This window comes from Primulina huaijiensis, unplaced genomic scaffold, assembly GCF_012295235.1.
Source record: "Primulina huaijiensis isolate GDHJ02 unplaced genomic scaffold, ASM1229523v2 scaffold14171, whole genome shotgun sequence".
Classification (NCBI taxonomy): domain Eukaryota; kingdom Viridiplantae; phylum Streptophyta; class Magnoliopsida; order Lamiales; family Gesneriaceae; genus Primulina; species Primulina huaijiensis.
In genome coordinates, this window is record NW_027342883.1 from 71,276 (window position 1) to 99,104 (window position 27,829).

Consider the following 27,829-nt stretch of genomic DNA (forward strand, 5'->3'; position numbering starts at 1 on the left):
AAAAAAATCAACGAAATGGGAAATTGCCTTTGCAGTATTTATACCCATCACTTTCCAAGTTCAGTTTTCACGTGTATTCGGTGGGTCAATCGAACGGCATAGTTTGATTCGAAAGAATGAAGAGATCTACAGTGACTATGGAGGTGGGAACCGACGGGGTTGCGGTCATCACCATCTCCAATCCTCCAGTTAACGCTCTGGCCCTTGCCAGTAAGATTCCACGCTAATTTTTGTGTTTAGAAATTGAATATGCTGTTAAGTGTGTGTGTGTATGATCCAAGTTCTTGTTTTTTTGTGGTTTCTGTAGTTTTTGAAGGGTTGAACGAGAAGTATACCGAGGCAATGAGAAGAGATGATGTTAAAGCTGTTGTTCTTATTGGTACTTTTTATGCAATTTTCTAAATTCCGACATGTTTGTTTTTTCAGTTTTGTTTTGTTTTTTTTAATGTTGATCTTTGAATCACTGACTGTTGATCACCGTTGTTCTTCGTGGTACTTCCTTGGCTTTAACCGGTGTTTTTAATAGAATATGTATTGATTAGTTGGTTGTTACCGTTTTTACATATATCCTCAAAGATTTAATTTTTTTTAATTTATGGCTTCATGTGATAAATATGATGATTAGTGTTTGAATATCCCACTCCTAATGAGCCACCCAGTTTGAAAATTTCATCGGTTATATTCAACTAAACATAAACTGTTCCCTTCACATGGCAACAAAAATCACAAGAAAATATTAACTACTCTCTTTAGTATGTACCGGGATATGATAAAAAACCACCTTGTTATGAGAGTTCTTTACAGAGTTTTTAAGATGAGGCAGAGCTCGAGTGGGGCTGCTGGCTTGTTTGCTTCAGTTTGCGGCACGCTCAAACTTGGCTGACTTAGAAGTTCGTAAAACGCTTCGATAGCTGAAACTCCCTGGAAAATTTCTAGAATAAGTAAATATAATGAATATGCATATCTAACAGTTTGAGATAGACCTGAATAGTTCCTTTGCCACTGATGCTATCTCCCATATCCAAGCTCAGTTGTCCCTTCGCTATCATCTGTCCGTACCATGCATTGCGACCTTTAATAAAAGAAAATTTCTAACTAAAAGGAATTCGACGTTCCTTAAAGTTTTCAAAGTCTTCAATAATAACATCTATACAAATTTTTTTAACAATTTCTCTTTCAATAAATATCATCAATGCATCCGAGAGAAAATCATCATCCATTTTGTTCGAAGCCTAGTTTTGACGATATTCATAACTGAGAATGACCGTTATGTAGTAACGGTAGAAACTGAAAGAGTCAGCAGACTCAGCACTTGATAGGAGAAAAGGCTTTTCATATGTGATAAATTTAAAAGTAATAAAATATTAAAAAAATTAAAAGTAAATCAACTATATAAAAAATGAAAAAAAAAAACCTAGGATTCGAACCTAGGTTTACAGGTACTGAACTCTTGCCTTGCCATGGAGATACATGCTCTTTAATTTATTGTGGTGGACCATTTTATATATATATATATTTCTATGTGGTGTTCAATCACTGAAGGAGTAATTGACAATTGGTTCTCGGGAGGGAAATTAATGTAAATTTATAATTTCTGAAAAAGTTACAAGTTGTAGAGGATTTAGTGTCTTTGATCTCTTGTTGCTTTATGTAACAACTGATTTTTTAAATATTCTCGATTTGAAGGCAATGGTGGCAAATTTTCTGGAGGTTTTGACATCAATGTATTTGAAATAGTACACAGAACTGGTATGCATGTGTCAACATCTCTGCTTCTCTCATTTTGTTGACATTATTGAATCAATATCACATGCTTGGGAACTAAATTGAATTTGTGCTTATTCAGGTGACACTTCTATCTTGCCTGATGCATCTGTGGATCTCATGATCAATATAATAGAAGGTTTTTGAAAAATTCAGGATTTTCAAAGTTTAAGTGTTTTGTCCCATTTTATCGGTGCTTATTTAATTTTGTTTGATATCCAATCCCTTCATCAGATGCAAAGAAGCCTTCTGTTGCTGCTATAGAGGGACTTGCTCTTGGAGGTGGCTTGGAATTGGCAATGGTTTGTAATCTTCGTGCATATATTTAATATGTCTAGAGTTTACTCCCATTGCATCATATTTGATAACAGTTCAATCTCATTTTGTCATATTTGAAACATTGTCGTAGGTTTGTCATGCACGCATAGCTGCACCAAAAGCACAACTTGGTCTTCCAGAACTCAGCCTTGGAGTCATCCCTGGATCTGGAGGTAGGACTTCTCAATAATTTTTTTTATCAGGCTTGAATGGGGAACTGTTATATAATTTTAAACAATGATTATGATTTACTGATCATGGCTATTTTACAAGGTACACAACGTCTCCCAAGGCTTATAGGGTTGGAAAAGGCTGTTGATATTATGCTGGTAGGCTGTTGGCTGTTTTAAGTCAAGTTAATCATTTTCCAGTCCTTTCACTCGTCATTATTTTTCTTCTTAGCATGTTTACAATGAAAATAACATATTTTTAATTTATGGTATTTATGACACCAAACTTTACCTTGAGAGTTTATAATCTGTGCATGTGTGGAATATGCATCCTCGAAATTTGACTGTAAAATATCTCCTAGGTTTGTAACACCTCTCTTTCCCAAGAGAAGTTTGCCATAGTTAATGTTATCATGCTCATAACATTTGTTAGATATTTATGTTTATTTGAATATCTACGATGTTTCAAGTCATCTAGACCAATAACATCGGAAGAAGGACAGAAGCTTGGCCTTGTTGATGCTATTGTGGCTTCAGAAGAATTGCTTAAAGTCTCTAAACAATGGGCATTAGACATCGCACGAAGGCGCAAGCCATGGATACGTCCTCTTCATAATGTGGAAAAACTTGGTTCACTGCCTGACGCCATTGATTTGCTAAATATGGCTAGACAACAGGCCAAACGGACTGTTAAAAATATGCCTCAGCACCAGGCATGTCTTGATGTGATCGCAGAAGGAATAATTCATGGAGGATATCATGGAGTTTTAAAGGCAAGGTTTTTCTGTGCTTGGTTTTGTGAATAATTAACTGAAACAGCTATCTTTGGGAGTAAATATCTTTTAAAGTTCTACTTTCTGTAGAACATATTTGAATCTGTGATTTCAACCCCTTACAAAGACAAGTTAACTTTTTGAATTGGTTTTCGAAATAGTTTTTTAAACTGCTTTTTGGGAATTAATATTCTGTAACGTTCTACTTTCTGTGGAGCATGTTTTAATCTGTTGTATACAATGCATCTTATAGTCCGGCTCCCTATGAGATTTAATCGCTAGTTTTGCAGGAGTCGGAAGTATTCAAGCAGTTAGTCAAAACAGACACATCGAAAGGTCTTGTTCATGCATTTTTCGCTCAAAGGGCAACAACAAAGGTGCAGGGGATCGCAAAACCACTTATGAACTGTTTTTTACTTGATGACTTTAGCAGCATTTCAGATAAAAATATGATTCATGTTGATAAGTGACTTATCTTGCTACATTTTGGCTCTTTGATTGTGCCAAAAGAAATAAAAAGTAAACTTGCTGGTCTAAAAGTCAGCGACTTATCTTGCTACGTGTTGGTTCTTTTATTGTGCCAAAAGAAACTGAATGTAAAAGTCTGGCATGGACATTAGTTGGCAAACTTAAGACAATTATGTAATGCTCACATTTGGATTAAGATTGAACTTTGATACATGAATTTACTATGTAAGAAAATGGGTTTTGCTCGAACGTACAAACAGTAGTCCCCATTTAAAAGTGATGACTTGGCTCCGTCGAATAGGACAGTACATATTCATGTACAGTGTTCATTTCCAAAATTTTCTCAGTTTTAGCACAATGGTTTTCCAATTCACCCCATGTATAATCTGCTTTTCAGATTAGACCACTTGATCTAAACTTTCTGTGTGGTTCTTCATCTTCCACTCTTACGAGTACTGGGACCAACTTAAGTTTAAGTTATTAGGATCCAAAAAGCTGTCTATCTTGTCAACTAAAGTTTTTTAGTTATTAAGATCCAATATTACTCTTAAAGAAGTCACAGTCCCAATGTGGAGCCTCAGTTATATTTTCCCTACTGCAACCATTTGCCTCTGCCTTGTGTTTTGATTTCTTGTCAGTACGGACAATATCTATTTGTTGCATGTTATTTATGCTATTTTCTTTGTTGTCTGCATTTTCTATAATACTTTTAAAATTTTCTTTCCTTGTTCCATGTTTTTATGAAATTATTTGTTTCGTGCCTCAGCCAACAACTTAATTTTTTATGAAGCACACAGGTGCCTAATGTGACAGATGTTGGTCTTACACCGAGAAGAATAAAGAAAGTTGCTGTTATTGGTGGAGGACTAATGGGTTCTGGAATAGCCACAGCTTTTATTTTGAGCAATATTTATGTTGTTCTGAAAGAAATCAATTCTGATTATCTTCACAAGGGATTAAAAGCAATTGAAGGTTAGTTAACACGTGTTTAAATTAATCTTGTAATTTCAAGTTATAAGTCCTAGCAAGAAAGCATATGCCATCGTACCTATGGAAGAAATGGACGTTGAGTGATCTGCAATAAATATGATTTTTTACAGTTCGGTGGAGGCTCAAATATTCTTATACTTCATTCAATTTTCATGTGGTTGTAATGCTTCGTACTTTGTATTGCAGTCAATGTCCGGGGTTTGGTATCAAGAAAAAAATTGACGCCGGATCAAGCTGAGAAGGCCCTTTCGATTCTTAAAGGTGTTTTAGACTACTCTGAATTCAAGGATGTGGATATGGTCATAGAGGTGGGTTGGATAAATAGTGTGTTTGCTTTTATCAAGTTGTCCAATCAAGTTTTAGAAGGATGTGGATTCCAATTATTGTTCCAACAATGCTAACATAAGGATTTACAATCATTTTTCCCATGACTTATTTTACTAACACTGAGCTGAACATTTTATGATTTTGATTATAAGAAGCTATATGGAAGTCCAAATTAAAAATCACTGAAAATATGATTTAAAAAGAGTTCTCTTCCATCCATGATCCACTGTTATCGACATAATTAATTATTAATTTTGACGAAGAAAAGAGAAGATAAGCTTCAATTTATATGTTATGATGTTTGTGGATTTCCTACATTGTGATATTTGCGAACTGTGACTACTAGGAATTAATGTTATAGTTCCCATTTAATGTTTTGCTTTTCTTACATAGCTGTTTTAATTGCAGGCTGTTATAGAAAATATTTCCCTGAAACAGAAAATTTTTGAGGATATTGAGAAGGTGTGCGCTTCTCACTGTATTTTGGCATCAAACACATCTACTATAGACCTTGATATAGTTGGAGAAAAGACCAAAGCACAAGATCGGATCGTGGGTGCACATTTTTTCAGGTTGACATGCTATTGACAAATTCTGGAATTGAATTCCTCAATTTCACCGAGTTGAAAAAGTAAATAGGAATTATGAATTCTTATTCTTTCTCTTGAGCTGTTAGGAAGTTTGTCAAAAGAGCAAAGCAAATTTGGAGTCTTTTAATATTTGCAATCTTGGATCATTTCCGTGACTGTAATGTGGATGGGAAGTGGTGGGAAGACGGAAAAGGACGCTTTATTTTCTTTCACAAATTGAAATAGAATGAGCTACCTGTGAATTATGTCGGATTGATAAAACATCATATAAATAATCTTCTACTTTGGTTGCCAAAAGCTTTCTGTGATCTGATTCTTTATTTCCTTTCGATGTAGAGGTCATAACTTAGTGTCTAGGTATCTAGAGGTCATAACTTAGAATCTAGAAATCTTAACATGGAAAATATATGTTTTCGTCAAAGATAATAATTCTTCTCTTTCTAATAAAAGTCACCACCCTCACTTTATTGCCCCTCTCTGCACTCATTGAATTCTTTTTTGAATTGTTAGGATCATATAGGCCACAATGAATACCTCCATTTCAAATATTATTGCATTTATATGCTCAGACCACATTATGGAGAGTTTACAAGGAGTTTAATTTAGGTGAATGGATTTGGAACTGTGTATTATGCCGTATTGAGAGCAAATTTTGTTTTATAAATGACTAAATATTACTCCAGTTGCTGATTGTGTTGTCACTCTGACAGTCCTGCCCATGTAATGCCTCTTCTTGAGATCGTACGGACAGAGAAGACCTCACCTCAAATAATTCTTGATCTAATGACTGCTGGAAAGACCATAAAGAAAGTTCCTGTTGTAGTAGGAAACTGCACTGGCTTTGCTGTGAATAGAACCTTCTTTCCATATTCTCAAAGTGCACATCTTTTGGCTAACTTGGGTGTGGACGTTTTCAGAATTGATCAGCTAATCAGTAATTTTGGCCTACCTATGGGCCCATTCCAGTAATTTTCTTTCCTTTACAACATCATATATGCAACGAAGTCTTTGCATGTCTGCCAGTTACTGGCAATGGCATTCATTCTTGAGTTAATTTATAAAATATGTATTTCTCAATGGCCTACTTTATCATATAGTGTTTAGACCCGTGGAATGTTCTTAGAAATCATGTTGATTGAGAATAATGGTATTGTTAGCAGTTCATTTTATCACTATGCTCATGTTCCCTTCAGCTGGGAGATGATATGTGGAAATGGTTGTAATACCTGGTGCCTTACAGGCTCCAGGATGTCGCAGGATATGGAGTAGCTGTTGCAACAACGAAAGAATTTTCTCTGTCCTTTCCTGATCGCACTTTTGCATCTCCACTGGTTGATTTGCTTATGAAAAATGGGAGAAATGGTAGAGATAAATTATTTTTCTGGCTTAATTTAAAGGTCTTGCATATATCTTCCCTTGCTAATTGTTGGTGCAACTTTGTTCAGGCAAAAGTAATGGAAAAGGATATTATATATATGAAAAAGGAAGCAAGCCAAAGCCTGATCCTTCAGTGCTCCCAATAATAGAAGAGTCTAGGAGGCTCACGAATATCATGCCTGGTGGGAAGGTCTGGAATGAATTTTAAATTTTAATTTGCAAATTCAATGCATTCTAGTGGTGTTCTTTTTTGTCTGTTTAGTCGCTCTTATTCTAAAATTGTATGTATGATTGAAACTTTTCCGTCATCATATTCTTTCCCGTAAATCTTCTTTACAGCCTATAACTGTGACTGATGAAGAAATTATTGAGATGATACTCTTTCCTGTGGTGAATGAGGCATGCCGTGTTTTAGATGATGGCATAGTTGTCCAAGCATCAGATTTGGATGTTGCTTCTGTTCTTGGCATGAGTTTCCCATCTTATCGGTCAGTTTATCCACCACAATTTTTTAAAATTATAATTATCTTCTGGTTTTCAATTTACTAATTTAGTCTATGTGCTCTGCAACTCAAATCATTTTAATGTTTACAGAAGTATATTGCATGGACTACTGTGTAAAGTCTTCAATTTTCTGAAAGATCGAGTAATTAAGGATGGAAAGGGAATAAAATACATCCACTAAAAAGGACCAGACCTTGAGGAGGAGTGAGGACATCATGTTTTGAGTTCATACACTTAGGATTTTATCTCCCTTTTAAATTTAAATTTTAACTGCTGTAGCCACCGGATGAAAAATTAGACCACTGAATCTGAGCCAAGGGGGATGGTTTTCTGCAGAATGACAGATAAATTATGCTTGTATATAGTTATCCTGAATACACGTGATTTCTTTAACTGTTTGGTTGGTGGTACTTACTGAAGAAAATGATCAATGATGGGTTTTATCTTTTGTCAACAGTGGTGGTATCGTTTACTGGGCAGACACCATTGGGGCAGACTATATATACAAAAGGCTCAAGACACTGTCTGAAGCGTATGGTAATTTCTTCAGACCGTCAAACTATTTGACAGAAAGAGCAGCAAGAGTCATCCCATTGGTAAATATCCCTCAAAAGCTTAAAATTACTTTGTTTAAAAAAATTCTTTAAAAATTACAATTGCAGAATTTTTCTTATCTTCTGAATCAGCCAGTGGTTTAGTTTATGCAAATAATTACATTATAATTCTTTTTTGTCTTGCTAGTCTTAAATTCTTAAAAATCTCAGCAATCTAAATAAACCCCTCCCCTGTGCTTATGTAGTAACCACTGTAAATGTCAATTTACCTTCAAACTGTTGTTTCTTGTATTTTTAGCTGAGTTTTTAGTGTAATGATCGACAAACTAGAGTTTTCCCACATTATGTGAATACTTCATGACCCCATATTTTCATAATTATGCTCAATAGTCAGTCAACGTCTATGTTTTCTGGTAACAAGAAGTTCTGTAGCCCATGATCTCTTTTGGAGTGCAGAAGCATGTGTGTACGCGCGTTTCCAATCTTCTATATATATGAAGTGTTACAACATGCGAAATTTCGAGTTATCGTAAAAAAGTGTGGCACGAAAAAAAACATTACATACGATGTGAACGTAGGGCATAGGCCGAGTGTTTAACATATATGCTGACTCAATGGTCTGGTTTCTGCAGAGTGCACCTGCTCCGGCATCTTCAGGAGCTAGGCCACGCCTATAAATGCATTGAGTATCGAAGTCCAATTCAATAATCTCGAGCAAGCATCCTCTGATATGTATGGAGGCATGTGTAATAATACACATCTCTCTTTATATTCATCAAGTGAAATCGTATCAGATAAAAAATTTATTTGAAAATTCGATTTTCAAGATTCTTATCGTTTGTTTTTATCAGTCGACGCCATTCATTTTCTTGCACAACTTCGTTTTACCTCTAAATATTCATCCAGAAGACTTCCAAACCATCTTTTTTAGACCCTAGGTTTCGTGCCTGGTTCTTTCTTTAGTACATAATATTATTGGCATGTACTGGGGCAACTGTTAAAATTGTATACACATTATTCGTATAAAATTTTAGATTATTGAGCCAATTAATAATTTCAGAAGACATAAATCAAGAATGAAGTTATCGTTATCATAAATACTTTTCTCGTAAGTATAAAATATTATTAATGATTAAAGTACAAAATAATATTATTTCCATTCACGTTTTACAAGAAATAAAAGCTTGTAAAAAAGTCTGTATAATAATCACAGTTTTTCTATGTTTTAACAGAGAGAGAACATATAGACTAATGTCTGTTTTTGTTTAAAACTGGGAGTTTACAACCATACCAAAAATTGATGATGATGATGAAATATATAGGCAAATTGTAAATACATCACTTATGTTCTCGCATAAGAGCGCAAAACCTATTGTATAATTTTTATGGGCTTATTAGCCCTTGTGTTCTTAATTTACCCAAATTACCCCTTTAACCAATTTTAAATTTAATCTATTTTAAAAATATTTTTCTCACATTTTCTTTGATACTTGTAATTAGTTTATTTATTATTTTGAGAATAATTATATAAGCCATATGATAATCAATATATTTTATACTAGTATTGCATTTGCTAAATTTCCAGATCAATTTTATAAATTGTAATTAAGTTATTCATTATTTTGAGAACAATTATATAAGTCATATTATGGCTGACAAAAACTCAAAAATCCGAGTTTTCAGGATTTTTCTCATCCCGTTCAATGTCAAGAGAGGGATTGAGAAACTATATCTACTCGACGGAATTCCCAACCTGATTATTTTAATATTCTTTTAAAATTTTTTAAAAAATATTATAATATTATTAACACATTGGGTTTGAAGATTGAGATTTTAAATAAAATAATATTGGATCGAACCTTATATAGAAATTGACCAACGAATTAAAAAGGGGTTAGCACATATATTACGCCTTATATAGAAATTGACCAACGAAATAAAAAGGGGTTAGCACATATATTACGAAATTAGGGCTTATATTAAACAGCTAACCAATTCATCCAAAAAAAATTTCACAAACATAAATATTTTAATTCAAATAAAATTATACAAAATAAAAGAGAGTTTATAACTAATTTTCAGGATATTCTGTCTACCCGACAACATCTCGAATTTCGAATTTTTCAGAACAATTTGATAAATTTTCCGAGACTTAGCCAGCCTTCTTCTGTGCCTGGACTGTGTACAAAAAGGTGAGAAAAATATAAAAAAAATATATTAAAGTTTGTGATTCACCACCCTCCTTTTCAAGTTCGATCCATTTTGGTATTTTTTTTCCGAAGGAATGACAATTCTCATAGAGTTCATATTATATTATCAAGTTAATAATGGTAAAAATAATATGGTAGGTAAAATAATGGTTCGACATTCATAGTGCATAGCCATTTACATGTACCGTGACTTTGCTCGGTGTCACAAGTTGGAAGTAAATATCTGCCCAGAAACTGGAAATTTTAACCTTAAATGGTATTAATCAATGAATACACAGAAAATTCTATCTGAAATCTGTACTAACTCTATATGTAGTTTTCGCTGCTACACCCAAGAAAAGCCAAATCAATTACAGCCTAATGTTACAGAGATGCAACAGCATGTTTTGGGTGAATGCCGACCAATCCCAAACAAATCATACTTCACGTTCGGTTTTTGCTCTTACAGTCCCATTTTCAGCAGCTGGTTTTATTTTATGACGGGGTTCATTATTGACAGCAGCAGCATCTTGATTAACCGTAGAAGGCATCCTCGGTGGAAGAACAGAAATTTTTGCAGCACCATTGCTTATATGCTGCTGACTTGAAGTTTCAGTTCTTGTATTTATTGGGTCATTGCTGGTTAAGTCTTTCTCATTACCTGAATCTGTTTGTGCCAATGAAGAATATTTGGCTTCTGCGGAGTGACAAGGATGGTTAGTGTACACCCAAGACGAAAAGAATAATCATGTTCATCAGTCATTCATCTCTTCAAATCTAAAATTATCTAAATACCATGAGACTCTTGAACGTAGTATTTTAAAATTTAAATTAGCATCTAGAGTTATCAATTGGACCCAAAAAAAAAACTGGACAAATGGGAAACGAGTATAAACAATACATTTGTTGGGGTCAGATATGCGTCTAGGACAAGAGATCACAACCTTGTATCTTAGACCTTAGTTCCCATTTTCATTCAACCATTTGATCAATTGGGGATATTGTGGTAGAAATAGAAACCTGTAGTTCTCACTCAAAGTGCACACAATTGAAATGAAAGTATATCATTTCTAGATTATGCCCATTTCTATTTCCTTAAGAGCTGCAATATTTAGAGAGTATTTGCAAACTCTGAAAAAAAAGTGATTATAGATTTTTTTCTTCGTACAATAATCACTTTTTTTTCAGAGGTTGCTAACACTATCTTAAAAACCTGAAGCACTACGATTTGAGAATGGCCTGAGGTCATCTAAACTTTCTCTATGGGTTTGCAGCACGGTCCTTAGTGAATGAAGTCAAACTCTCTAAGGTTAGGACGCTACTACATATCTGAAAAACCTAGACAGAAAAAGTAGGGTTAAAACCGACCATGAAATTTTGAGCTTATTAGCGACGGGACGCTCATGCAAATTTTTTACAGATATATCGAGTGGAACATTTATGACTTTAGGTGGCAATGCTTTGCCTCATGAAAAAAGAAGAAGTATAGTATCTAAGAAACTAGAGACACTAAGGAACTCCCCACGGGTAAGCACAGATTCAAATTCGAGATTGGCAGAAAATGCCCGAGCGAACACGAACCAAAGGTTGGTACTTCTACAGATGTCCAGCTACGAGTTAACGGAATTGATTGCCCGCTTCTAGTTTATAAAACTTCAGATGCTCAATCATGTTCATAAATTTAGCTAGCAAAAGGTACAAAATGAAAAACAGAGAGGATGAACCTTGCCTTTTATATTTCCTAAAGTGATGAGCCTGTTCAGACAATCTCTCAAGGTAGTTAAAATAATTTTTTCTTGCTCTGGATATGCTTCAGTCAGTCCTTGATCGCGTGGTAACTGTGATAAGACATTGTTATGGCCTGCTAATCCATTAGGAGAAGCAGTGGTAGGAAACATCGCATCTTGTTCGTCACATATCAGAGCTAATGTACTAGGAGACATTGGCCTTCCTTTTGATAAATCAGCTCCTTCAAAACCACTCTCCACTTTAGTGTTCTCATTCTGGTTTCCACTTGAAGGATAATCTATTAAAGCTTCCTCCGCCATAGAAAGCTTCAGGCTTTGAGACAGATCTTGACTTGATGAAGCCGGTGAAGTTTCTATACAAATCTCTGGCCTATTTTCTACTGGTTTTCTCTCTTCTGCAAGCAATGCAAGTAAAAATTTCATAGACATAACTAAGGAACATCTTATTAGTAATTAAAAGTCTCCAAATTACAGTGCTCGTCACCCACATAAAAAAGCAAGCATTGGAGAATAGTTAGGATAGTAAATGCCCAAAAGAAAAGCTAAGGCTTCTCTTTTTTGTAATATTTTGGGTACATAATATTTATACTCCCACCAGAAGTTAGAATCCAAAGCCAATTCTACCGTTAAATCAACAATTCGACATTCTCTTTATAGCCTCTATCAGAAGGATAAAATTGGACAAGTATACTCAACACATAAAAAGGAGTCGTACAAAGACAACAAAACAAGTATGAATGTTCAGTCTGAACAGCTTACACTGCATAGGAGAACATGTCACAGACATATTAAGACAAGAAAGTCAACAGTGATATGGTGCTGTTTCACGCATCTTAGATTTCAAGGAACAAAAGAAAAAAAAAACATATGACATGCACAAGCCCGACAATTCCCTCTTGAATTCTGAAATCATAGAACTGTCTCAGACACTCTATCCCGTGTTGCATAGAGAACATGAGATGGATGGAGAGTATTTTACTCAATTCTCGGTTCTTGTTAAATAACATGCCATGTGATAGCAACTAGAGTGTTAATGTGTTATTAAAGATGCTATGAGGTGATGGGTAACATTAAAATCAAATGTATTGTTGACTCAAATAAACCACTGTATAAATTGGGGATTATTTAAAAATCCATGTATACCGGAAAGCATCTTCAAAGCTTCTCCCCCATACACTACGAGCACTGAGCACAGTTCCTTAACGTCCTGAGGCTGAATGATGTCAGCCAAGAGCGATCTTTCCATACAATACAATAGTAAGTTGTGTGAAAGAATACTGCAAATGAATCTCAATTGAAACTTATGTATACCTGTAGGTAAACTTTGAAGGGCCCAGGGCTGCCACATTACCATGCTGTGGACCAGGAAGTGATGACAATGAAGAGGAAGGTCCTGAACCCTTGATTTGGTTAGCCTGTCAAAGAGAAAATGATCCTATTTGATAAATCTAAAGTCAAATATAGTGAAGAAGATGTTAACCAGATGTAATAACTTTAACCCATCTATCCCCATCTATCTGCATCAAGACATTTCAACTTGCAGATGTTATCTTCAACAAGTCCCCCATTTATTTCCCACCGATCATAAGTTGTGAAAGAAATGATCATCATTACTGGTTTTTCCACCAGCCAAATCGCAGGAATTTCAATCGGGTTCTCGATGTTAGGAATGGAGTAGCACAAGCTAATATTACTTCAGTCTCAAGCATCACCCCTAACACCCAAACAAATATATATCAATGTAACAGTGCAATGGTTGAACCCAAACCATTAAAGTAGCGATCCACCAAATATTTTTGCCGTGTGATCTCATACTTGCAATCTTATTTTCTTCATCTTACTAAAAATCCCTCGAAATATTACAAACCCCTTCAGATGCCACAACTTCCAATCTTACTAAATTCAAATTTTCCAACACCAAATATATTTATGTTTGTGCTTGTGATATTAGGCACCAACTTGATCAGTCACCAAAAAAGGACACGCTAAGTGTAAACAGGGGATCATGTAATCCATCTCATGATTTATTGTGCAATTCCATGTGAAGGTTAATGTTTTAGATGTCTTCATTTTTACCCTTGGGCCTTAGCATAGTGATATGTTAATGTAAGCGTGTGCCATATCAATACACTTTAGCATAGGAACTTTTGGAATAAAATTTGCATTTTAAATAACGAAGCATTATGCATGTCTTAAAAAATAAAACATAAACATTAAATTCGAGAAAGGAGTAAAAATCACAATCGGACCAAGTACATGTAGTCTTGGACTGCTCAAATCTACTCTAGCAATCTTGTTAACTGCATAATGCAGATTATATCTCAAGAAAAAAACTAAAATTTACCTGTTGCAAATGCCCAAGCATGTTCACTGAATCTCTCATTATTGATCCAAAGAAAAGCTCTTGATCGTTTCGTTTCTTGTTCAACGGGGGAGACCCATAACCAGAAGATCCAATAGCACCTGTAATGGCAGCATTTGCCGCCTGCTGGATATATGCTATGTTGTTGCCATGATCTCCATGAAAGAGTGCTTGCCTCTCCTCGCTTCCTTCATAGTTTTTGCAGTCCACACATTTGCAGTTTTCAGAACAAAGTATATTAGCTTGGAAGCACTCACAGTACTTTTTGAGGCATCCTGATTTCTTACAGTGGCATCCTTTATTATGTTTTCCGGTAATTAAACCTTCCCTGGCTTCCTCCTTCATACATGATGCAATAGCATGCAATAAACACAAATTAGAAACTTTGGAGTTCCAGACATACTGAAATGCATGGTCATGCCAGTTATATGCACACTCCCACAAATTACTTGACTAAAGCTTATACTTTAGTGTCAAATTAATTTTAGTCTCCCTCCATTTCTCTTGGATACAGTAATTTACCTCACTTACTCACTGGTGTTTCTAACAGTAAATGCCCAAAACATCTTCGGCATATGGCTTTAATTTTATCTTCAATTGCCAACATCCATCCTTTTCCCTATTATACTCATCTCTTGTTCAATACATTCTCATGTAATCCTCATCTGTCCTAGCATTCTTCTATAAGACAGATTTTTTAAAATTATGTAAAACATGTTCACCACATTGTAAAATTATTAAAAATTAAAACAATGCCCACCAGAAAACAGAACATGGGTAGTCAGCGATTACATGGTTTTAAACCTAGGTTTGACTTTCAGTCTCATAGGAAACTTGAGTTTGAAAAAATTGTTTGTTGGGAGTACCGAGAACCACTCGTATTTCTTCATATGAAAACACATTTCTTGACAGTCTATGAGTCTATTTCAAGGGAATAACCCCAAGATTATGCTTTATAGTATGACAATGCATGATTAAAAGATGACAGAGCTTTTCACAGTACCCTGTTGTCCCGAGCTCCATGAGGACTACCAGCTATTTTTGGTCTGAACGCATTAGGATTGCGCTCAAGTGTAGCTTCAACTGCTTCTCTTCTGGCAGCTTCATTCTCAACATTGTTATGACAATTTACACAGTTGCAGCCATCACAATATGTTCCAGATGAAAAACATTCACAATACCTGACCACGAAATTTTCAGGACATGCATCACAATTCATTCTGTCAAGGACGGATGTACTTTATTCACATGCTATATACTCAATAAAATCTAAAGAGCTTTACAAAAAAAATAAAATAAAATAAAAACTAAGGAGACTATTGAAACCATAGGAACACCAACGAGCTAAAATGATCACAATTTAAAGATGCAAGTGACTAGCGAGAAATAAAAATGGTGTAACGGAAAATATAACCTCATACAAAATTTAGTTAGATAATTACAGAATAGAAATACCTTCATGAATAGGAAATATCAGTTTCATTCTATGTGCAACATTACATGTCAAACACACAAAACAACTTAATGAATGATTATCTAAATCTTTGAGTAATCATATTAGCTTCATTGCCCAATAGTGGACCTTGTCCCATGCTGTTAATGAAGGATTTATTCATTGCCCAAAAGCTTTTCAGTGAAACAGACCATGCTAACCTTATTCTATCGTCAAATGAATAAATCCAAACAATATCACAAGCTTATAATCAAGAATTTAAAGTCATTCAGTTATATCATTATGCTTAAACTCATGAAATACATTTGACAGAAAATTACCATATTTTTATTACATCTTCACATAGAATATTTGCAACACTTCTTCATCATAAATTTATCGTTACGAAATGAGCTCTGAGTTGAAAGATAAATATATGCTTGAACAAACTCCCATGTGTACAGATATTCATTCTTATTCCAAATAATAAAATATAAACATTCTGTGACCAATCCCTCCATTAACACAAGATAGAGGTTGAAGCTCAAAATGGAAAAAGCCGCTTTCAATTTTGGACTGATGGATTTTCCAGGATATTAATAGTATGGTCAGCGCAGTGTCTGGCACTTTATTCTGAAAACACTTCACAAAATCCACCACAAAAAAATCGAAGCAGATAAAATATTCTACTTATAAACTCGTTTGCCACGGAACAAAGAGCAAGACAAAGGGCAACTACTCACAGTTTCAAACATCGAGAATGTTTACAGTTACACTGCTTTGATTTCTTCGGAGTACCATCTTTTACTTCAATCAGATTTGGTCTTGATCTTGCTTTTGGTGATTCAGGTTTCCTGTGGAAGTAAGATAATTCATTTAACTCACCAGCAAATAAGTGTCCATACAAAGAATAGGTGAGGCATACTTTAACTACCATAACACATTAAAGAGAGAAGAAAAGATCAAAAGACAATCAAGCATTTGATCTTTCGATCTTCATATACACAAGCATCATAAAGCAACATCAAAGGAGACGGAAGGGAATCTTCAGGAGAAATGATGCGAAAAGAAACTCCTTAATCAGGTATCAGTGCGCATAATAAGAATGCATAATCCACAAATTTGCTGAAACTGGAAAGCATATTAAGTCAAAATGGTAAAAAAAATGAAAGACAAGAAAAGCTTCTCATGAGCAAAGACCAATAAGCATCCATCTCCAAATGAAACACAACAAAAATAAGTAAGATATCTTGCAGAAATAAGTTATCGTGGACAGGACAAATGAAATTTCTGCGTGCAGATACTTATTTAATGAGACTCATAACCAATGAACCCACAATTTTTACAAGAAAGTAACACAGAAAATTAGAAATGTAAAGGAACGGAATTACTATTTTCTGCAGCGATAAGTATTCACGCATTTTACTGCCAAGAAAGTTATCATTAAAATGCGACGGAATTATATAGTTGGAAAACGAAAAGCTCGAAACTTTTTTATGAAACTGAAGAATTGGCCAACAAAACCTTAAAGGGTTTTACAAATCAACAATCTGATGCTCCCAAGACTGAATCATTCCGACAAAGTTTGAAAAAAAGATTCAAGTAGTAGCTGAGGCGTTTACAGAAGAGGGCGTATAGCAGGATGAATGGGTGGCGCAGATGGCCGTGGAGGCTGTGGCGAAGTCATAAACAACATCTGTGGCGGTTTTGATGACAGCTGCTGCGTGGGGTGACTCAGATGGTTCGGAGTTGCTACCTGATGCGGCTGAGGGTGAACGCCGCTCGACGCGCTGCCACTTAAGCCAGTAAAATCGAGCTGTCTCACAAGCTTCCTCGCCTGTAAATCCGCAGCTGCCGGTGTTGCAGAATCCTCCGATTGCGACGGCCGATTTTTGGGAAGGAACTCCCCTCCCTCTCTTTGCTCCATTCAAAAAATAATTTCAAAATAAAAAAATTACAAAACCCAAACTTACAATACAATTCACCAGAATATTTTTCGCAAGTAGAAAATTCAAATTCACAAAAGTCTAATTCCGCTAGCCTTCCTCTCCCAATTAGACAGATTTCGAATTACAAACCTAACAGAATTCAAAGTTGGAAAACTGAAAAAGACTCTCATAATCCACAAAGCTTCAGATTCACCAAAACAAAATTCCAAGAAAATCTCCAGACCACAAAATATCTCGATCTCGATCAAAACTAAACGAAACTACATACGTAAAATTCAAGAATTGCTGGGAAAGTGATGAATTTCGAAAGAAGGGGGGCTTTGAGCTCTGTCCTCCCTCTCTGCTTTCGCTTTTGAAATTCAATTTGTGTAATTTTTTGACGGTAAGATTAGCATCATTATCTCATCCAACGGCTGTTATCGAGAACAAGAATCGGGCGGTGGAAATTCATAGAAGCCGCGGATGTGGGCTTTCTACCGTTGATAATAATTTGATTGTAATCAAGTGCGGGCAACGCTATCTTTACAATCTAATATTATGAAAGGGTTGATGTGAAGTAGTAAAATGATTCGTTGATTTCGAATTTAATTTGTGAGCGAGAAGTAGAGGATAATTGCTCAGTGGCTGTTTCATCAGATTCTGTTTCGAGAAAAGAAAAGGTAAAAATTAATATATGGCGCGACTCCGTTGACTTGTAAGTGGCAAAATTTGCGGTTGAGATTTCTTCAAGGGTAAATAAAACAAACGGATGAGATTAAAATATGTTAAAACGTGGACAATTTTACTGGGCCTACTTTTATTTGTCTTTATTTAATTTACTTCAGTAACTGTTCGTGTTAGCCAGAAATAGATATAAAATCAAACATTCAACAGCTTTATGTTATTTCATGATTTTTTTTTAATATTATTTCAAATTTATCGGTAACTAATAAATAGTGTTAATTTCGCCTTGTTCGACGTAAAATATTTTAGCCCCTACATATTAAATGGGGCCTCCTCTTATCAGAAACAGTAAATTTTGTTTTCGTCAATTTTCGATTGGTTTAAGAATTACTGTCCACTCGCCATTATTATGGTTTCGTTTGGTATTATAATTTTTTTTAAAATTTAATATATATTTGCATAAATACTCTGTTATCACGATTGAAGTATTTTTACATCCAAGTTGACACTTTAACCACGAAAATGGCATTTCATGCAGAACCAAACTTACAACAGTAAATTTGTCTAAATGAACCAATGGAATACAGCAAGGCCAAAAAAAATATTACACGTCACTCTTACCAAATTTGTATGTCGGTACGGTTCTAAATAAACCAAAACAAAACATACATCATGATACCGCCACAGGGTGAGGTGTGCGAGCGTCAGCTAGAACCCCTCCGCCCTGACACCCCGCCGGTCATGTCTCCCTCGGCTCAAGTATATATCAGCCCGAAATTCTTTACGAGGTGCCCTAACTGGAGATTGGCTTCTTTCTCTCATAAGAGTCTCCCAGCCACGAGTAGGAAGCAAGGGTGGTTCTGGAGACGGGGACAATACTCTCCTTCCATAACCTCCGCCTCTCTCATTCAAGAAATCATCCCTACCATGATCTCTGCGGTCCCAGTCTAGCACCATTGGTGGTCTATCGTACTTGTATCGGTCACTATAATCATCTTCAGAATAATCTCGTCTCTCACTTCGAAATGGAGGTGGATCAGGATATCTGGCTTCATTTCTGGGTGAGGGTCTAGCAGCTCCAAAATCCCTAGGATCGTGCCTTGGCCAATCACGGGTAAGGGACTTATAGCTCCCTTTCATGATGAGTCGTGGGGAATGATTTGGGGGACTAGGAAAACCTTGTCTAGGAGGAAATGGGGGGACAGGATATCCCCTCCTGGGACTACCAGGTTGTGCGTAGCGGAACCTGTTGCAGTTGTTACAAAACTCTCGCCTTGCAAAATTCAAGTTTTTGCACCTGAGAGAGGGTATAAACTATGTCATGCACTGAAACAGTGCTGGCATGATTTAAGAACATCATAGTAACAAGATGAGATGCACAAAAGATTAAGTGAAAAACCACAAGTGAAGATGGATAGAAGTAAGGTACTCACGAAGGATCTGAGCAAATCCAATCTCCTTCTCTTGGCCGCACATTTGGACTATTTCTAGGCAGACCTTCAGCTCTGAATGGACCAGGCCGATGTCCAGACCTGTCATAACCTCTACCAGAAAACCTGCCACCATCCCTCACAAGGCCATATGGGGGTGAGGACTCTCGATATCTACTAGAATTTCTCCCACTGCCAAATCCACGACTACGTGGTGCACCACTGGAGCGTTCAAAACCTGGACTATAGCTACGATATGCGCCCCTATGATGCAGAGGAGAAACAGAACTTGCATGCATTCTATAACCTGAAAAAAGCCAGTGAAGCCCAAACACATAAGCACCCAATTATGTAAGTAGCAGGCACCAAGAATTGTGTCCAATGCAAGCCAATTTCGGTAATCCCAGATATACCAAGCACAAATTTCAATCACATCAACAAACATTCCCCTTGTTGAAGCATCTGCTTGTCAGGATGATTAGGACAGTAGGGAACAGAAGTGTAAAACCAAATAAATCACTGCCCTTGATATACCTTCTCAACTCTGTGGATGATAATACAAGTAAAGAAAAATACAAGGAACTTGGCATGGAATTGACTACACCTCAGAAGACAAGTATCAGATCTTAGAGAACCAACTGGCTAATTACTAAAATCGGATGGCAACCACTACATTGTCAACCACTAAACGTCAGACAATGGTCCCGTCCACTGATAATAACTGAACCGGTACTCGGATGATGCACTAGCCAAATACAAACACAAAATTCTTTCACGCTTCCATGTGCATACAGAAACCTCCTGGTGCACATCCCAACACCACCTCTGAAAACCGTCCAAACATCTTATTTCTGAGGAACAAAATTAAAAACAAATACGGAATGCATGATCAAGCAGACCATAAATCAAACAGATGAACATCCCAACACAATTTACTAGCCCAATGATAGACATAATCCACCAAGTACCACCCATCGATAGTTTCAAAACTGCAAAATCAAAACTTAGGGACTCATCCCCACTTTGTGGTGCAATTTCATTCCCTAGCCCTCATAAGCATCGGAGTCTACCAATGTACCAGCGACCAAACTTTCAAATGTACTGTTAAGTTAACCATGAATCCTACCAGTTACCACCATGCAGCCATCTCCCCAGGCATGGTCTACATTAACAAGTCATAGGAGTATTGCACCTAAAACCTTCTCTAAATGAGTTCAAACTGCGGACGATCAACATCACTTGATCAAAAAACGAGCCAGAACACATGCATCACAACCATCCAAACTTCAAAACAGGACATAACCCTTATATCACATTGATTTGATGCAAATAGTTAAATTCACATATATCTACCCAGGCACGTATATGAACCATCTTAAACATAAAAAATCCAAACCATATTCCAACATTTCACTGGTGCCGAAAATGCCATTCATCATAACCCAAATTCCTGTATGGCAATATTCACAGCTGTAGAGAACAATGGAAGAACTCATTCGCCAGTCAACATTTCATAAGTGAGAATTCTTGAAATAGTACACAAGACAGTGACAGTGCCACAATATTATAAACACCAATCAATCACATTAAGAAAAAGTCCGCCTACGGCAATGAGCAATCAAAGTATTATGGAAGCTGTTCATAATAAGTGCATGAATAGAAGGATAAAACAAGCTGTGGAAAAGATTTCACGTCATCAATAACATGTGAACCAGTAATATGTATATCAAAGTACCGTATCAAGTTATTCCTATCTATTCTAAGACTTGCATAAAACTTATCTTTCCCAAATAGGCAATACAGAACTGAATGTATTTGGTACCATGGCATCATAACTTCGCTATTTATAAAAAATAATCTTCAAAAGAAGCTAGTCTTGATCTCTGTTTTAGAGTCAAGAGAAAATTAAATATATCTCAAATCATGCAAGAAATCTTGTTTTCGAAGGATTATGAAAATAGGGGATACCAAGCAACCACAGCTAAATAACTTCAAGGTTGTATGATAGGAAGGTTAACTAAAGACAATTCAATTTCTTTAACAAGAATCTACTAAAACGAAATACTCTAGTTGAAGATATATGGAGATTGAAAATATTAAAATCTCAATGACCCTGACACTTTCACTTGAAAAATACCTCATATCAATGAAAAGATTGAATTTAATAGACTGAGGCTGCAGTTTGTATTATCATCTAGCATATTAAAACATGGAGCTTTAGGTCAAGAATACAATATATATAACAAACTACCTCAAATTCAAAATACATCAAAGTATTCATTGGCTCTTTTCTAAATGTCGGATCTTATGAATTAAATGTGCCTCGTTTCAATGAAGTACACGTCTTACTTTGTGCCCTGGCTCAAAGGCATGTGTGCACCTTGTGACTTTCATAACTAAGTAATCTACTTATAAAATGAAAGCGGCTATAGGCATGAGGACCACAAAAGAGTGAAAGACCATTGACGTTACATGACACGGGTGACATAAATGTCACTAGCAACACACTTGTCCTTCCAGCTGACAGTGGTTTATTGGGGTTGATTGACTTGGTGCTATCTTAGGCTGGGTCAATCAAATACTAATCCTAAAAATATGAATAATTGGGTTCGAGATACTGGGTTAAATTAAAGTTTTATCAACTTCGAAATCAGCCTACCTTACAACAATTCTTTGTTGGAACTTTATTCAGATGCAGGAATTTAAAACTCTCTTCATATCCATTGCGTGATCAACAGAAGGATTCCTACTACTCGGTATTTTTCTTAGCACTAGAAGTCCTTGGGGGAAGCCCGAAAGGTAATCTTCTTTCTTTTGCTTTTCCCCAGATTTCAATAGCTTATTAATTTTAAAAGATAATACTAGATGTGGTTCAACTTAGACGTATAATCTTAGATCCAAAACACAAGGATGAACCAGTTGATCGACGTTAAATGTAAAAACCCCAAATTAAGTAAAATTCACAAAGGTAGTCCTTGATATTATCCAAGAAAAAAAAACAGTAAGTGTTAAAATCTTCCAACAAATAAATCGCAACGTAAAGGATAGAGGCGAACCACGATATCCAGGACGAGAGTTTCGAGGCAGGTCGCGACGAACCTCTCCAGGCTCGTAATCGCTCCCAGCACCACGGACTCCAACTCCGGCTTCGCTGCCGGCGGGACGTACGACGAGGCTGCTCAACAGCGGCTGGTGCGGCGTCGTTTGGTCCTTTACCCGGGAACCCATTTCCCTCTAGGTTTTGTGTCAGCGTAATATGAAAGCAAAAACAATATTATCGAACGTGTCGAGCAATAATAAGGGCGGGCAGTCATTTAATGTTTTTATTTTTATTTGGAAAATAATTTATTAATAAACTCTTTTCGGCTACGTTGTCGGTTACTCGTGGCGAAATCCTGTTCCACCTGGCGCATGTTAACAGCAACACCTGCTATAATTTAATCAGTACGGTTTCCTCCAGCACCTTCTCATCTCGGTTGCGATTCACGCTTCGGAAAATTTGTAAGGGTGATAGCAGTGGCCTTGCTATCTCACCAGTTGAAAAGTGCTGGGGCTGAAATTTAATGGCGTGAGTATGCAGAAAGTTAGGATCTGATTTGTAGTAAGAGAGATGTATTTTAAGATCGTATTTGTAAGTCTATGGAATTTAATTTTTGTGACAGTGTGGATTGAAGTATTTCTAATTCCTGGGAAACTTGGTTGAGTTAGAGAGCAAGGATATTGAGCGATTGTTTCCACTCTGGTGACATGGAAGATGATTTAGGTGAACTTTCTTCAACTGATTTTGTCAAATTTTCCCTTGTTCTAGCTCAGGACTGAGTAAAAGTGTGTAATAATGTGGTATTTTCACGAAATTTGTTCGGCCGTTGGTCTGAAAGTGAGTGCAAATTACTCAAAATACTAGCCATCTTAGTTTGTTAGTCATTCCATAATTTCATGTTGAAGGATGATATCAAATTTGCTGCAGTTTATGTATATAATTGCTCTTTAAGTGTGCTAACACTGGTGATCGTAAGTGATTGGGATTTTTTTGTGCTTTTCAGTGCTTGTACTGAGTGCTTTGGAGAAGGAAGCTACAAAACCCCCGTGGAAACTTTCTTTTCCACATGTACTTGTAGCGACTATAGTTTCCTTCTTATTTGGCTATCATCTCGGGTTAGTTTTTAAGTTACATTCTTAATTTAATTCAACTATTTGTATAAGTTCTGACAAATTTTTGGCGTACTAAAATCTTTTTTCTCTCTTCTAAGAGTTGTAAATGAACCACTTGAAAGCATTTCGACGGATCTTGGTTTTGTGGGGAATTCCATGGCAGAAGGTTAGATCTCTTTCTATTTCTTTTACTGCTTAAAAAACTAATATGAATTATCCTGTCATTTGTATGCTATATTGTGACACAGGATTGGTGGTTAGTATTTGTCTTGCTGGTGCCTTTGTTGGATCATTGATCAGTGGTCGGATTGCGGATGAATTTGGGCGTTGTAGGGCTTTACAATTGTCAGCATTGCCTATGCTTTTGGGTGCTTCCATATGGTAACTTTAAAGTCTTTTGCTTTGTAACACATAAATGGATTCCGTGAATGATAAATCTGATGTTTCATCCTTGTGCCTTTATCACATGCTTTTTGTTGGGTGAGGGATGAGGCATTTGTATTTTCTTGGTCGTTTCAGGATGGAACATAATATTTTATTTTTAATTAGGATTGTTTTTTCCTAGTGGACATATCTATCTACATGCTGCTGGTTGTAGATGGGGATTTCTACTCCTACAGTTTTTTTCACAAGTATGCTAATAATAAGGCTTAGTGGAACTAGAATTAACCCTCCAGACCTATTTATTCCACGTTTTGTTATTACTCTCTCAATATTTTTGTTTCTGGTGTTTTTTCCTCTCTTTTGGACTATTCATGTAACTATTAAATAATTACCTAACTTCAAAAATATTTTCAATTTACAGCATCTTCAGTTGTAGGCCAAAAGGATAATGATTTTTGGGGCACAGATATAACTTAAGATATCTATCTGTTTTTGTTGGTGGTTGGTGTTGGGACCTGACTAAATGAATAGCTTTTTAAGTCATTCGATATTTTTTATATAATCTCGATGCCTTATTGCAGCCTAACCATATCCTTCGTTCAAATAGTATCCTCCTTCAAGAGAGCATGGGCTTTGCGTTAAAAGTTCTTTTTTCCTTGTTAAAGATTTTTGAGGTACTAACAAGTTACTTGAGATGCATTGAGTATTAAGATAAATGTCCTGAAAGTCTTTGCATGAGAGTATTCTGAATTGTTTCGATTATAAAGTGATCAAAGGAAGCTTGTGAAACTACGTAACAAAGAAAATGTAACTGGGTGGTGCACCTTTCCATTTTCTAATACCCAGTGGGAAATAGATGAAGGATTTGGTTACTATTACATAAGAACATGCTAACTTGTTTTTGAGTACTATGGAGATTTCATACATTACTCCTGTTGCACCTTTCCATTTTCTCTTCGACTCTGAAAAAGTGGTAATATCTTGTTTCCAGTGCAACATCTAAAAGCTTGGTTGGAATGCTTCTGGGTAGGCTTTTGGTCGGTACCGGTTTAGGCGTGGGTCCCCCAGTTGCATCACTTTATGTGACAGAGGTATAGTATCTATCAAATTGTTTCTTATCTATTTTTTCTCTTTAGAAAACATGTGATTGGTTCTTAACTACCTCGTCACTTTCACTTTTCAAGTAGATATCACCTGCTCATTTGAGGGGCACGTATGGGAGCATGATTCAGATAGGATCAGGTCTTGGGTTGATGGGAGCTCTGTTGATTGGGTTTCCAGTCAAAACTATATTTGGCTGGTAAGCATATTTTACTGAGATGAGAGCTGAAATTGAACGAGATGATTATATGTCAACTGAAAGATAAAAGGTAATCATGCCTAAGCTAATGCACAAGCATTTGACTATGTTCTTGTTCAGGTGGCGCATTTGCTTCTGGATATCTACAATTCCAGCTGCGATCCTTGCTCTTTCTATGGTGTTTTGTGTTGAATCTCCATATTGGCTGTACAAGGTTATCAATTGTTCACACATTTTTGCCGTCAATTGAGAAACTTCTTGGTGTTCCCAAATCCACTGTGGTTTATTTTGATTTAACACTACTCTTTCCCATGTTCAACTGAAACTGAAAAGGTGTTGATGACACATTATTTTCACAATTTTGTGATACTGAAGGCATATGTTTTGAACAAAGAATGGGGCACATTATAGATTATTACATTTATCACTGTGATGAGTCTGCCACAAAATAAAAATGCTTGCATTTTCTTTGATGTGTTAGCAAGGAAGAAATATCGAAGCTGAAGCTGAACTTGAGAAGCTTCTCGGAAGTACACATGCTAAAGCTGCAATGGCAGAACTGTCAAAGTTAGAGAAAGGGGGTGAAATTACTTCTGTGAAGCTTGTAGAATTGCTCTATGGTCGGCATTCAAGAGGTAGATTTAATTTTTTTTGTTTGATATTCATTGTTTAGTGGTAAATCATCCTTTGTGTCCTCTGCTCCCAGCTATCAACTTTTTACTTCACCTGGTGGCCAGTGCTTGCTTTTTACTCTGTACTTTTGCAGTTGTTTTTCTTGGATCAACACTATTTGCTTTACAACAGCTTTCTGGAATAAATGCCGTGTTTTATTTCTCTTCAAGTGTGTTTAGACGAGCAGGAGTTTCCTCAAACCTGGCAAGTGTATTTGTGGGGATTGCAAATTTGATAGGTGAGTATTTATTTATCACAGAATTCAAGATATCTTACATGATATTATCTTGCTCATTGTGTCTCGTTTTTTTACTCGATTGAACTTTTCCAGGTTGTGCTGTTGCATTGTTATTGATGGACAAAATCGGAAGGAAGGTCCTCCTCATTTGCAGCTTCTTTAGCATGGTAGTCTATTGACTGTGCTTGATAAAGGTTTTTATTAGGAAACTTGCGGGATTCATGCATGTCTTTATGTACTACAATCCATTGAGAACCTGTAATTGAGTGAAATGTCGACTTCTTGTTTCACGTTCTTTCATATCTTTTACGTGTTATGAATAGCTTGATTTAACTTGTATAACAAACTTTAGTCTTTTAACATTAGCATTCATTAACCATGCATTCGCTCTTTTCTTCTCTTCAGGGCATGTCAATGGCTCTGCAAGTTCTTGCTGCAAATTTGTCTGTGTCGAGTCCCAATGTTTTTTATTTATACCTGACTGGGATGTTGCTGTAAGTACACTGTTTCTCCATTTTCTTTAGTTTGGCTGCTTATCTACCCATCTTTTCCGTACTTTCAAATCTTGAACACCAAATCCTTGACTGTACATATCTATCTCTAGACTATGATGTTTCAATTGAGATTTGGTTAGCATTTCCTTTTCTTTCCGTTTGATGTTATTTTACCAAGTGTGAAACGGGATTTACTTGTACTCACTGGACACCTGAGTTGACTAAACCCTGTACATATCGGTCATATTTTAGATTTGAAATTAATCAAACATATCAGTGAGAGCGAGTGACGGATGAACAAGTTGATTAATATATTAAAATTTGGTATTGAGGCTGGTGTTTCATTTGGTGCAGGTTTGTATTGATGTTTGCCATCGGAGCTGGTCCAGTACCTGCCCTCTTGCTCACAGAAATATTTCCCAATCGGATAAGGGCCAAAGCCATGGCATTCTGTATGTCGGTGCACTGGGTAATATACTTGTTTTCAATCTTCATCTAATTCATTGGCAGATAAACGTATGAATGGTTACTAGCTAATCACATTTTTGGTTCTTCAATCATTCTGCGGTAACAAGTAAATAGTGGTTACCATAGCATCAGCATGTTATATTCATCGTATTGATCGCGTGCCACTTCTCAGGTGTTAAATTTTATGGTCGGCTTGATGTTCCTGCAATTGCTTGACCAAGTGGGGCCTCAATGGGTGTATTCGATGTTTTGTGCATGCTGCTTTCTTGCAGTGGTGGTCGTAAAACAAAACGTGATGGAAACGAAAGGAAAATCGCTTCAAGAAATTGAGATAGCTCTTCTTCCTCGAGATTAGTTACATCTTATTTAGCGTGAAATTCCAGACCTCGTTTAGTTCGGAAGATTTTTGAGAATCTTGCAAAAATAAAAATATTTCACAGCTTTGTTTTGGTTACTAAAGGTTGATTCGAAACTCACCAATTGCCGTTCACTTTATTGAGCACAGCCCTTTGC

The 27,829-nt window shown here is 36.1% G+C and overlaps 4 protein-coding genes and 1 long non-coding RNA gene across 9 annotated transcripts; 3 read left to right on the forward strand and 2 right to left on the reverse strand.

Annotated features, from left to right (window-relative positions):
* Nucleotides 1-4: 4 nt before the first annotated feature.
* Nucleotides 5-8,685, forward strand: LOC140965742 (peroxisomal fatty acid beta-oxidation multifunctional protein AIM1-like). Its single transcript, XM_073425899.1, has 18 exons — nt 5-210; nt 308-379; nt 1,687-1,749; nt 1,847-1,903; nt 1,999-2,066; nt 2,174-2,255; nt 2,356-2,411; nt 2,723-3,025; nt 3,316-3,402; nt 4,291-4,465; nt 4,670-4,791; nt 5,219-5,382; nt 6,111-6,365; nt 6,641-6,762; nt 6,846-6,967; nt 7,117-7,265; nt 7,739-7,877; nt 8,468-8,685. The coding sequence occupies exons 1-18, from the start codon at nt 117-119 to the stop codon at nt 8,510-8,512; spliced, it is 2,175 nt and encodes a 724-aa protein (XP_073282000.1). The 5' UTR covers nt 5-116; the 3' UTR covers nt 8,513-8,685.
* Nucleotides 8,686-10,280: 1,595 nt separating this feature from the next.
* On the reverse strand, nt 10,281-17,870 carry LOC140965753 (protein tesmin/TSO1-like CXC 5). The gene is made up of 8 exons (XM_073425917.1): nt 17,189-17,870; nt 16,310-16,420; nt 15,138-15,315; nt 14,117-14,473; nt 13,084-13,187; nt 12,916-13,010; nt 11,754-12,167; nt 10,281-10,721 (listed from the first exon to the last, which is right to left on the reverse strand). The coding sequence occupies exons 1-8, from the start codon at nt 17,491-17,493 to the stop codon at nt 10,462-10,464; spliced, it is 1,824 nt and encodes a 607-aa protein (XP_073282018.1). The 5' UTR covers nt 17,494-17,870; the 3' UTR covers nt 10,281-10,461.
* Nucleotides 17,871-18,680: 810 nt separating this feature from the next.
* Nucleotides 18,681-22,926, reverse strand: LOC140965746 (uncharacterized). Of its 4 annotated transcripts, none has more exons than XM_073425904.1 (3): nt 22,665-22,926; nt 19,612-19,915; nt 18,681-19,475 (listed from the first exon to the last, which is right to left on the reverse strand). In XM_073425904.1, the coding sequence occupies exons 1-3, from the start codon at nt 22,834-22,836 to the stop codon at nt 18,887-18,889; spliced, it is 1,065 nt and encodes a 354-aa protein (XP_073282005.1). In that variant the 5' UTR covers nt 22,837-22,926; the 3' UTR covers nt 18,681-18,886. The 4 variants fall into 4 exon arrangements, with proteins under 4 accessions (XP_073282005.1, XP_073282007.1, XP_073282006.1 ...); XM_073425906.1 differs by having other exon boundaries at nt 19,612-21,078; nt 22,665-22,859; XM_073425905.1 differs by having other exon boundaries at nt 22,668-22,841.
* LOC140965749 (uncharacterized) lies at nt 21,078-21,443 on the forward strand. The gene is made up of 2 exons (XR_012173140.1): nt 21,078-21,322; nt 21,412-21,443. It is a non-coding gene; the product is annotated as an uncharacterized lncRNA (long non-coding RNA).
* A 55-nt stretch (nt 22,927-22,981) lies between the features above and the next one.
* Nucleotides 22,982-27,796, forward strand: LOC140965745 (probable plastidic glucose transporter 2). Of its 2 annotated transcripts, XM_073425902.1 has the most exons (14): nt 22,982-23,176; nt 23,271-23,371; nt 23,652-23,763; nt 23,859-23,926; nt 24,009-24,141; nt 25,136-25,235; nt 25,332-25,444; nt 25,565-25,658; nt 25,926-26,079; nt 26,211-26,354; nt 26,448-26,521; nt 26,760-26,848; nt 27,203-27,317; nt 27,489-27,796. In XM_073425902.1, exons 2-14 carry the CDS (start codon nt 23,356-23,358, stop codon nt 27,669-27,671), a joined length of 1,395 nt encoding a protein of 464 aa, XP_073282003.1. In that variant the 5' UTR covers nt 22,982-23,176; nt 23,271-23,355; the 3' UTR covers nt 27,672-27,796. The 2 variants fall into 2 exon arrangements, with proteins under 2 accessions (XP_073282003.1, XP_073282004.1); XM_073425903.1 differs by lacking the exon at nt 23,271-23,371 and having other exon boundaries at nt 23,060-23,239.
* Nucleotides 27,797-27,829: the final 33 nt, after the last annotated feature.

Excerpts from the sequence above, each read along its gene's own strand:
- LOC140965742 (XM_073425899.1), top strand. The coding sequence starts at position 117 with ATGAAGAGATCTACAGTGACTATGGAGGTGGGAACCGACGGGGTTGCG. Across the intron at positions 380-1,686 it reads TAAAGCTGTTGTTCTTATTG|GCAATGGTGGCAAATTTTCT; the intron begins GTACTTTTTATG and ends CTCGATTTGAAG. Across the intron at positions 7,878-8,467 it reads CAGCAAGAGTCATCCCATTG|AGTGCACCTGCTCCGGCATC; the intron begins GTAAATATCCCT and ends TGGTTTCTGCAG.
- LOC140965753 (XM_073425917.1), bottom strand. The coding sequence starts at position 17,493 with ATGGAGCAAAGAGAGGGAGGGGAGTTCCTTCCCAAAAATCGGCCGTCG. Across the intron at positions 15,316-16,309 it reads CATTCTCGATGTTTGAAACT|GTATTGTGAATGTTTTTCAT; the intron begins GTGAGTAGTTGC and ends TTTCGTGGTCAG. Across the intron at positions 10,722-11,753 it reads CACTTTAGGAAATATAAAAG|AAGCCAAATATTCTTCATTG; the intron begins GCAAGGTTCATC and ends GTCACTCCGCAG.
- LOC140965746 (XM_073425904.1), bottom strand. The coding sequence starts at position 22,836 with ATGGGTTCCCGGGTAAAGGACCAAACGACGCCGCACCAGCCGCTGTTG. Across the intron at positions 19,916-22,664 it reads CTCTCGTCCTGGATATCGTG|GTTATAGAATGCATGCAAGT; the intron begins GTTCGCCTCTAT and ends GGCTTTTTTCAG. Across the intron at positions 19,476-19,611 it reads TGGATTTGCTCAGATCCTTC|GTGCAAAAACTTGAATTTTG; the intron begins GTGAGTACCTTA and ends ACCCTCTCTCAG.
- LOC140965745 (XM_073425902.1), top strand. Across the intron at positions 25,659-25,925 it reads CTCCATATTGGCTGTACAAG|CAAGGAAGAAATATCGAAGC; the intron begins GTTATCAATTGT and ends TTGATGTGTTAG. Across the intron at positions 26,355-26,447 it reads GGGGATTGCAAATTTGATAG|GTTGTGCTGTTGCATTGTTA; the intron begins GTGAGTATTTAT and ends GAACTTTTCCAG.